This window comes from Labrus bergylta, chromosome 18, assembly GCF_963930695.1.
Source record: "Labrus bergylta chromosome 18, fLabBer1.1, whole genome shotgun sequence".
NCBI classification, from domain to species: Eukaryota; Metazoa; Chordata; class Actinopteri; order Labriformes; family Labridae; genus Labrus; species Labrus bergylta.
The window spans coordinates 8,026,920-8,037,340 of record NC_089212.1 but is presented as its reverse complement, the minus strand read 5'-3'; the positions used below and the strand labels follow the sequence as shown (position 1 = coordinate 8,037,340).

General features: G+C 45.4%; 1 protein-coding gene across 1 annotated transcript in view; it reads right to left on the bottom strand.

The window, feature by feature from the left end:
* The window catches only part of akap6 (A kinase (PRKA) anchor protein 6), a 158,122-nt gene that overhangs the window by 109,285 nt on the left and 38,416 nt on the right, over window positions 1-10,421 (bottom strand). The window contains exon 11 of the mRNA XM_020652723.2: window positions 747-869. Within this exon, the coding sequence (XP_020508379.2) occupies window positions 747-869 (123 nt within the window). The remainder of the gene's footprint in view (window positions 1-746; window positions 870-10,421) is intronic.

The following is a 10,421-nucleotide window of genomic DNA, read 5'->3' as shown; positions in this document are numbered from 1 at the left end:
GTACATTAGAAAAACAGGTAGATTTCCAGAATGAGCAAAGAAAAGAGATAAAACAAGAGCATGGAGGGGCAGATGGTCAGAGAGAGAGAGAGAGAGAGAGAGAGAGAGAGAGAGAGAGAACAGACGGAGGGAGAGGACGAGACGCAGATGAAAAACAAATTGGAACAAAAAGAGAGAAATCATGATGAAAGCGGTGAAGATTAGATGGAACACAGTCTGTGTTCATCTATCTGTGTGTCGTTATTTTACCCATCATCCCTCTCTGACATTTATCACTCCAGTCAGTAAACCGCCGACCTTTGACCTCAGCAGAAACAATCTGACCCTTATTCCACCTCTGAAGGAGAACTCTGATACTTTTACGCCACCTTTTTAAAAAAAATACATATTACAGAGAGGTAGAAAAGGACAGCGGGATCCCATAGGTGAGGAGGGGGGGGGGGGGCGGGGGGGACTCCAGGAAACACTGCAGGTGTTTTTCTTTTATCCCGACAGTATTCCCAACGTTCTCGATTAATTCAGGGATAATAGCAGCACAGGTTTTAAAATACCAGAATCCCCCCTGAACACTTTGTTTTCATGTTTGTAAGCGCACGAGCTGGAGATCTACCACAGGACTGTGGAGTGTGTGTGTGTGTGTGTGTGTGTGTGTGTGTGTGTGTGTGTGTGTGTGTGTGTGTGTGTGTGTGTGTGTGTGTGTGTGTGTGTGTGTGTGTGTGTGTGTGTGTGTGTGTGTGTGCTCTCACCAGGTGTGTGTCCAGGTACACCCTCAGGCTGTCCAGCTCCTGTCTGGGCTGCGTCCAGTTCTCAGTGCTGTCCAACGCTTCCTGCAGCCACGAGATGAACCCGTCCAACTGCTGCACGAAGCACTGGGGGGCGAGAGAGGAGAGGAGAGGCAGGGAGGGAGGGAGAGGGGTGTCAGATGATTTAAAAATAATAATTATAGCATGAAAACAGGCTGCTGTCCAGAGCCTGCTGGAGTCATATCAAAACAACACGGGACCGACAAACAGAGAGAGGAAAGAGACACATGAGAGAGAGCGTTAAAAAAAAAAGAAGGTGTTTGAGAATCCAACAGGTAACGAGATGCAACAGGGAGAGGAAGGAGAAAGCAACAGATTGGAGGGAGGAGAGGAGGATAAAGAAAGAGAAACAAAAAAAAAGACGGGAACGGCCTGACAATGTTTCAGAGCCGATTCCACATGAATTAATTCAAGGACAGAAAGAGAAGGGGAAAAAAAACAACCTGCAGGATGTAACAGGTAAACACGGTTTCAGATAAATACAGAGAGAGGAGAGAGGAGAGGAAAGCAGAGGAGAGGAGAGGAGAAGAGAGGAGAGGAGAGGAGAGGAGAGGAGAGCTGAATAAAAAGAAGAGAGGCTGAACAAATATCGTTAGAGGGTAAAAGTCGAGGACAGAAAAATGTTTAAAACAGTGATTTACAGAACTAAGAGCAGAGTGTGTCACCGTCACCTCACTCGTGTTTCAAACTGTTCAACACAGAGGATTCTAAGAGGATGTTTAAACGACCCGGAGGCCGACACATCTGGCTGCAGATATAACCAAAATTATTTTCACTTGATTTATAAAGCACAAAACTTAACAACATACACAGAACAACAACAACAACAACAACAACAGAAGAATGTGCTGGTTTAGTAATATACAGTTAAAAGATAAGGAGTAAAAGTGTGTTTTGAGAATACTTCAAAATGTCAATCATCAAGGAGGGGGGAGAATTGAATTTTAAGGGAATATAGTGACCTTAACTGAAAGTGTCACCAAACATCTGATACAGAGATTTAGTGCTAAAATATAGCTTCTTATGCTAATGCACAAGCTCCTGAAACAACAACAAACCTTGTCACATATATAAATATCCGGTTATATATAAAGGGCGCTTATGAAGAGGACTCCTGTGGTCATGCATGACGTTGTGCTTCCTGTTACATGTGAGTTTGATGTCAATTTAAAGGCCCATATATGGGCATGGGCGTTGCAAATGAGCTCATAGGCTACGCATGCTGCAGTGTGAGGCAACGTTTTTTACTTTCTCCACACCTGCCCTTACACAAGTAATCATGAAATCAGAGATGCTGACCGATTAAAAACTCAGTTACAGGTGAAAACATCATATTAAGATTATTATGGAAAAACTGTCGGTGAGAGGAATAATTTCTCAGATCAAAAACAAACATGTTCCCCTTCTTTTGAGATATTTACTTTGATTTCCAGTTTTTTGAGAGCTTGAAGACAGAAAGTTAGACAGAGAGGAGGAGGAGACTGCTCGGTGCTTGATGGATCTAGACTGCCATCTACTGGCTGACAGGAGACTCATGAGGAGATGGAGCTCAATGCTGACAGAGCTTCCCCTGAAACCTTCAAATCTGACTTAAATACACTGAGAGAACACCCTAAATTATGTGTGAATACATGTGAGCTCGTTCTTTTTTCTCTGCGGTGTAAAAAATGCTGAAAGGTTCAGATGAAGACGAGGAAATCCACATGAAAAAGTTTCAGATCCAGCATCGATCCCTCCGTTTAAATCCCTCCTCACTCGCTAAGAGGAGCAGAGGAGACGAGCTCAAAGGACGGTTTGAACCTTCAGTCACGATGAAGGAGAGACGGAGGCAAAGGAGAAGAAAGAGAGGGAGGTGGATGTGAAAGGAGGAGTTAACAGCTGATGTGAAGATCAGACGAGGAGGGGGGGACGTCTTTAAAATGTTGTTTTAGAGGCGGAACAAAAGAGAAAGATTAAAGATGTTAAACAGGAGCAGGACGAACTGTTTACATCTTTGTGATGTGAGGAGCTCATCTGAACATGAGGATGGTTTCTTACTCTCCAAATGAAGAACAACACTTCATTTGAAATATGTTGCAGCAACAACATATTTAGTTATGATGACCTGACACTGGCCGCACATGCTGCAACAACCCGGGATTCATGGGTTGAAGGCGCACTCACACGCGAGGCAAAGTTACCCCTTACCCCCCTTAAGCATGATTGCCCCCCCTCCCCGTCCCCCCGCTGGCCTGCACTCTCACTGCTTCAGGACTAACCGGCCTGAGCAAGGTGACCTCTTGAACATAACGTCGTAATACAACACATGCATAATACACACATCTATCTATCTCACAAACTAACGGCTGCAGCGAGGAGGGGAATGTGTGTATCCACGCTCACAGCTCGCCTACAAATCTCTGCATCCAATGTTTACGTCTTCATCAGAGGAAAGTGTGTGTCGGCTCGCTGTAATGATCAGATGTGTTTGTGTGTGTGTGTGTGTGTGTGTGTGTGTGTGTGTGTGGTCAAACCTTGACCGATTGAGCGGCAGCATGTTAATTATATTATGAACCTAAAAAAACATCGATATGATTCCGTCCATCTCTGGGCCGCTCGTTATGGAGGAGGGATGGAAATCAAAAGTACGGAGAGAGAGAAGAGGAGAGGAGGAGAGGAGGAAAGGAGGAAAGGAGGGAGAGATAGGGCATGGAAGGAGGCAAGGAAGAGAAGGAGAAGAGAAAGGAGCTGAAGAAAGGACATGGAAGGAGGCAAGAAAGGGAAGGAAGGGAAGGTAGGGAAGGAAAGGAAATGAAGGGAAAGAAAGGAAAGGAAATGAGTGAAAGGAAAGGAAAGGAAAGGAAAGGAAAGGAAAGGAAAAGAAATGAGAGTAAAGAACAGAGTGCAGTCAGGACAAGAATGAGGAAAACGAACTAAGCATAGAGGAAAGGAAACGGGGGAGGAAGACTAGCCAAGCTGGAGGAAATGAAGGAAGGAAAGGAGACAAGCAGAAAAGAAAAGAAAAGGAAAAAGGCAAGACAAAAGAAAAGGAAGAGAGAGGAGGAAAAGGAGATGTAACAAAGAAAACAGAAAGGGAAGGATGAGAACCAGAGAGACTGAACGGCAAGAACTGAAGGAGTAAAGGTGAGGAGAGGAGAAAGAATGAAGAAGAGAGGAAGCGGGGAAACGTGGTGCACGAGAGAGAAAAAGAGCAGGAAGAGGGGGAGGATGTAGGCGTGAACAGGAGCGGCGTTGGTTTTGGATATCGACCAGCGTGCACTGGGCTGCTTACAGCTGCTTTGATGTCTCTAAACCAGTGAGGCTCCCGAGGGGCAGAAAGGCCTGCTGGGAGCTGAATCGCCTGATCTGATGGTCCGCCGCCTGGATAAGCGCTCTGATATCTGCTTCATCTCTTCCTCCTGTGGTTCGGCTCTTCACCGCCGGATAATTACCGCTCGGCTGACGGCGCTTTCTGAAGGACGACGCTGATAGATTCAGACTCAAACTCCCGGCAGACGATGTTTGCCTTCGATGATTAATATGTTACAGGCAACGGGGGCTGATGTTTATGGGCCCAGGGAGCGAGGAAAAACACCATATAAGGAAAGAAGCGGCAGGAAGTGAGAGCAGCAGAGGTTGCTCAGGTTTGTATTCAATTATCCACGCTCAGAAGACGGAGAAAATCCCTTTTCTTCAAAGTTCAACCAAAGACGGGAAGAAGTGGAAACAACCACTCGGTGTAAAAAAGTGAATCAAATGCAGCCACCAGGGGGCGACTCCTGTTCTCCACGGCTTCAGACAGTTGATAATCGAGGAGGGGTCTCCCAGGGATGATATCAGGGACATAGTCAGGTAGTGTTAGAAAACCGTAGAAGGGGCGCCGGTCATAGCCTAGCGGTTATGACGCTCGCCGCATGTACAGAGGCTGTAGTCCTCGTTGCTGCAGCCGTGGGTTCCGATCTGACCTTTCCCCTTTGATACATGTCGTCCCCCTCACTGTCTCCTCCCCACGTTTCCTGTCTGTCTTCAGCTGTCCTGTCCAATAAAGGCAAAATCGCCAAAAAGTGTATTTTGCGCCCTTAAAATAATAAATACATCAAAAGAAATTAAACACAGAAAAGGAGAGGAAGAGGAAGCTCCTCAGAGGACACCTTGAGTTTATGAGAATTGATCACAGACTTTAAATATGAATGTTTGAAGCCTGAGTGACGTCACCCGTCTGTTCCTGCAGGGGGCGCTGGAGTCCCATCGATGGCGGTCTCCATGCTGGAAATGCTGCCTCAGCCTAACTTTCAGTCAACCTAACGACAGGCTGAGAGCTGGAGCTGAGGCGGGTTTGAAGCCTCCGGACAAACCGCCTGTCAGTCAGGTCAGCTACACGCCTTATTGTGAATAACTCTTATCCTTCATCAAATCAAAACTGATGAGTCATCAAAACATTCACCCCCCGTACAGTGTCCACCTCCAGTGGACACTCGAGGAACTGCAGGATTTTACACTTCAGCATCGGCTTCATTTTTCAACACTGGTTACTGCTTGGAAAATGTTTTTTCTCAGCTCTGTGCAGGATATAAAATATTTTAGAAGCAGGATCAGAATTAACGATGTCATGTTATATTTCTGCAAACAACTTGACTTTGGATCTGTCCGCTTTGTTTAAATGTTTTTATCTATAGACACACAAGGCGAGAGAAAAACACTCCTCCTCCTCCTCCTCTTCCTTATTTTCCTATCTTCTCTTCTTCTGTGCTGTCGGTGGGCGTCCCTGCCCCCCCCTGCCGGGCCAATCAGACGAGTGTTGATCTGAGTTTGTTGTCTGTCTGACTCCCACTGCTCGCAGATAGGCCGGCGTGCCGCAGAGCCGCCGCACACACAGCCAGCTCACACTGAGGAGCAGACGGCACATACGATGTGATCACATGAAGTGTGGGACACTTATCCAACTTGTGGACTCGATCTGCGTCTGCGTTTCTTTAGTCTTGTGGTGTTTACGCTGAGTTTCAGCTCCCGTCAGGAGTCGTATCCCGTACGGAGCAATTAAGAAACTCCGACTTCCGTGCATGTTCGTTTCCTGCGTCGCTCTCATAAACTTTCACAGAACAAGCCGCAGGTTTACGTGACGTGGACACAAAGTATGTGAGCAACGCAGCAAATGATGAGGAGGAGGTCAAGGTCAAGACAACAGCGTCTAGACGATCACAAAGTGCGGAGGAGAAAGTCTCACATTAAATATTCATGTTGGACAGAAGAGGCAGCGTGAGGAACGAACAAACAGAGAGAAGACGAGGAAGAAAGGCACAGGCCAAACATTATTATAACAGCGGTCAGGATACGATGATGTCATTATTTTAAAGATTTTATAAGATACTGAGATTCACAAACACAAGCTGCAATGTTCCCATTTTTATCCGCAGCCAAAGGAAAACTTTCTCTACGTCTGTTTCTCCAATGAGTTAATTTCACTTCTACTTTTTCTTATTGCAGAGACAAAGGATTGTCACCTAAACTAACCAACAAACACTCTGGCATCCCGACAAACTGAGCAGGTTACAAGTCCACATCATCAAAGTCAATGTCGTGCTAAAGTTTAGACACTTTAAGGAACTTTTAAAAGTGCAATCTGTACAAAAACAAAAGTGATGCAGACTTTTACTTAGACTGTAAATCAATGTTGAATTAAATTTTGAAATTCCATCATTTTACATTTAAAAATGAAAATAGTTAGGCTTCTATTTCGAATTATGTCTTAAACTGAGAGTACTTTTATTTTGAAATAAAGTGAGGCCCTTCTGGTAGATAGAAAGTTAGGGCATAAAATGAAATGACAATTTGCCAAGCGTTTTACATTTTAAAGGGGACATATTTTAAAAAATCCACTTCTACAGTGTTTTTGAACATATATTTGGGTAACCTGAGTGTCTACTGACTCACAAAATGTGAAATAAACCCATCCAGTCCTTTGTTTGTGGTCTGCATAAGTCTTACAACACAGAGAAAAATGCTCTGTTTCAAATGTGCTCTCCTTGTGACATCACAGTGGGATTCTGGTAAAAAAAAAAAAATCCCCTCACCTCCCCTGGTATTTCCACCTATGGACTCCTCCCAGTCTAGAACAAAACTTTTGCGCAGGTCCGCCATTTTTATCTCGCTAGCGAAGGAGGTATGTCCACCGGGAAAACTCGGGGGGAACCATAAGTGGACTGTGCTTGCCAAGCTGGCAGGAGTTTTCACTGAGGGATTTGGTTCATTTCCAGCAGATGTTTTGCTTTATTCCATCCACTCTATTAGCTTTTAGTCAAATAAATATCAACTTTATCAGCAAAAAACAAATGTAGAACCTCATTCCGTAGGAAAAGCTATCAAATTAGCCAGCTAATGAATTAGCCTTGAGCTAACATTATATAACTTTGATAACTTAGTACTTGCTCCTCTCCAGCTCCACCCCCTACTCCAAATATGGTCACTTCTGTCTCCATTAAACCAAGATGGCGACATCCAGAATGATCTTTAGCCTCACAATAATGGGCAACGTCACAGTTGCTACGTCCATTTCTCATACAGTCTGTGGTTCCTGCAGAGGCGTGTTAGCTGTGACTCTACCCAGGAGGCTTTGCAGGATGTGGATGACTGGGATCTGACAGAGGTCAACTGAGACTGGGATTTAGGGGAGAGCGAGGACAACGGGAACAGCTGAGGGGAGAGCGAGGACAACGGGACCAACTGAGGGGAGAGCGGGGACAACGGGAACAGCTGAGGGGAGAGCGGGGGCAACGGGAACAGCTGAGGGGAGAGCGGGGACAACGGGAACAGCTGAGGGGAGAGCGGGGACAACATTACCTAAGATCCTTCATTCCCCCATGGTGAAATATGACTTTCACTGAGCTAACAGCTAAATCAAGTCACAGTCTGGCTTCTTTCTGATTATTTTGCTCTGGAAAAAAAAAAGAAGAGATTTAAAGGTGAACTTCGACATCGGAGAATAAAAAAGACCCTGAGCTGTGCTACTGACAGCCGACATGGAAGTGATATCTTCTCCCTCAAGCTTCAATATTTGATTCTACCGTTCTTTCCACCTTTTTTATTCCAACTGTAATCAAATCTCCGCTCCTCCGACAACCAACACATCCGACTTCAGACCTCCTGGACGGATTCATTTCCACTCTGCTCCTGGAGTGGGTTCACTTCTGCTCCAGCGCTGATCTTTACCCGCTTTGTCCTCCCCGGACAGATGATTTGTCTTCTCCGTTTTATTCGTGGTCGTATTCAGACGAGACTCGACGCGCAGAGACAGAATGTCATCCTCCTCGCAGAGACTCTGCTGCTCCTCTCTTCACTTCCTCAATTAGGCGGCTCATCCATCGCCATGATTACATGCTGCTAATTAAGCAGCTAATCAGCTAATTAGCCGGGAGCAGAGAGGATTGACGAGTGTGTGTGTGTGTGTGTGTGTGTGTGTGTGTGTGTGTGTGTGTGGTTAACTCGAGGTGTCATGTGTGACACAGCAGAGCATACATTCATGTTTTTGGAGGTTTTGTTTTGTATTTCAGGGAGATTGTTTTTTACTTTTAGGGAATGTTTTAACTCTCTGTTAATGCTACTTTATGAATGTTAGTCCTTTTGTTTGTAATATTTTGGTGTTAAATATAAATTCAAAATAATATCTGAGAGTCTGAGTGGCTCCGATTCTAAACATTTTAAACGTGCATCCACACATATCAAACTCAAACTCTGGATTCCACACGTTGCTGGCTCACATGAATATTTTTTTTCATGACCACAGACAGAAACAGTGAGTGCCGCAGGGGGGTCTGAATGATTCAGAGGGAGCTGCACGCGGCCCTGAACGTGCCGGGGATTATACATACTTATTGTGTCTGAGAGGTTCGGGGCGTGCCACGAGGGCGGGGGGGCAAAAATGTCTCCTAGCATCCGACTAATCAGAGACCCAGCGACTGCAAGGGAAACTCATTTGTAAGTGATGGCTGGTACCCAGAGCTGTTCCTGAACACTGTTTTCTTTATGTCTTAGAGTTTTATAACAGCTGTGTCTGAAGAATCTTACTCTCTAACAAAAAGGTTTAGTCTGCCGTGATCTTTCTTGTAACGTTGTCAGCCGATTCTGAGCCTCTCAATGCGACCAAAACAGAAACGTAATCATCATATACTTTGAGTATAGTAGTAGCAACATTTCATCTTTCATATTTCAAACAAACTCAGACCAAGCGGCAACCTCCAGCTTAAAAAATGAAGCCAATGCTGAAGTGTAAAATCCTGCAGTTCCTCGACTGTCCACTAGAGGCTGGCTGCAGAAGCACAGGAAGTCACATACACACCCATTCTAAAAAAGCCTATTTTTACAGCAGAGATTAACATGTTTACAGCCTGGTTCAAAAAAACAAATAGGTCTGATTAGTTATTGTCATCACTGGCACACACTGGTGGTGAATTTATTTTTAAACTGCTCCGTTTTAATTTTATGAACGATACGTGTTATCCATAGTTAGGCGCATAGATGACATGATTGACAGGCGGGCGCGGTGTAACGGTTTGTCAGGAGGCTTAAACCCGCCTCAGCTCCAGCTCTCAGTCTGTCGTTAGGTTGACTGAAAGTTAGGCTGAGGCAGCATTTCCAGCATGGAGACCGCCATCGATGGGACTCCAGCGCCCCCTGCAGGAACAGACGGGTGACGTCACTCAGGCATCAAACATTCATATTTAAAGTCTCTGGCTCCGACTTGTTGTTTTCAAGCAGTAGTGGTTCACTCAGGTTAAACAAGTTTCATAACTTCTGTATCACCCGCCCATCTTTAGAGTAGCAGAGTGTTTAGATTCCCGTCATGGACTCGTGTTTGTCTGGACACCTTAAAAACAATGATCAAAACATTTCCTCCACACGTAAGCGCGGAGAGGAAGACGGAGCAGGGGGACAGCTCTGACATTTCATCAGTCAAATCATCATTAACTGTGAATATTAATGCAGACCATCTGATTTCATATGAAGGAGTTTGATGAGGGGATCAAACTCACGACCTTCCGGGTCACTGATCCCTCGGTCCAAGGACGCCCCCCCCCCCCCCGAGCCTTTAATTCACAGATTGATCGTTGCGTTTCCCGACCATCCTCACAGATAATCCTATTACAGCGCTCGGATTCTGTATGCGGGCTCCTGACCCGGCTAACACCAGATAAGACCAATACGCTGAACTCCATTGACCCCTCAGGGGGGGACGGAGACGCTTCAGCTGCAAAGTAAGACGTTGCTCGGGGACTAGAAGGTGTTGAGAATTAGAATATAAAGGCTGTAAAAGCAGGGAGAGTGAAATAAACCTGAGTAAAATAAAACAATAAAAGATGTTGGAGAAGGCAGAACAGCTTCTTTATAGCGCTAATTAAATGAGCAGCCGCGAGGAGAACGGATCCCCAGAGCTATTGACATTTTGCCATATTCAATATGACAGATATGACTGATTAGTTCACCGGGCAGCCTCATCAATAATCTGCCTGCCAATCAAACGTGACCTTTAGCAGAGAGGTGATGAATTAACGGGGCCACAGGACGATCCGATACCAGCCCTCCAATCCATCAAGACGGCTGCAGTGAAGCAGGGGAAAGCCTGGCGTTTAGGGGGATTTTTGGGTC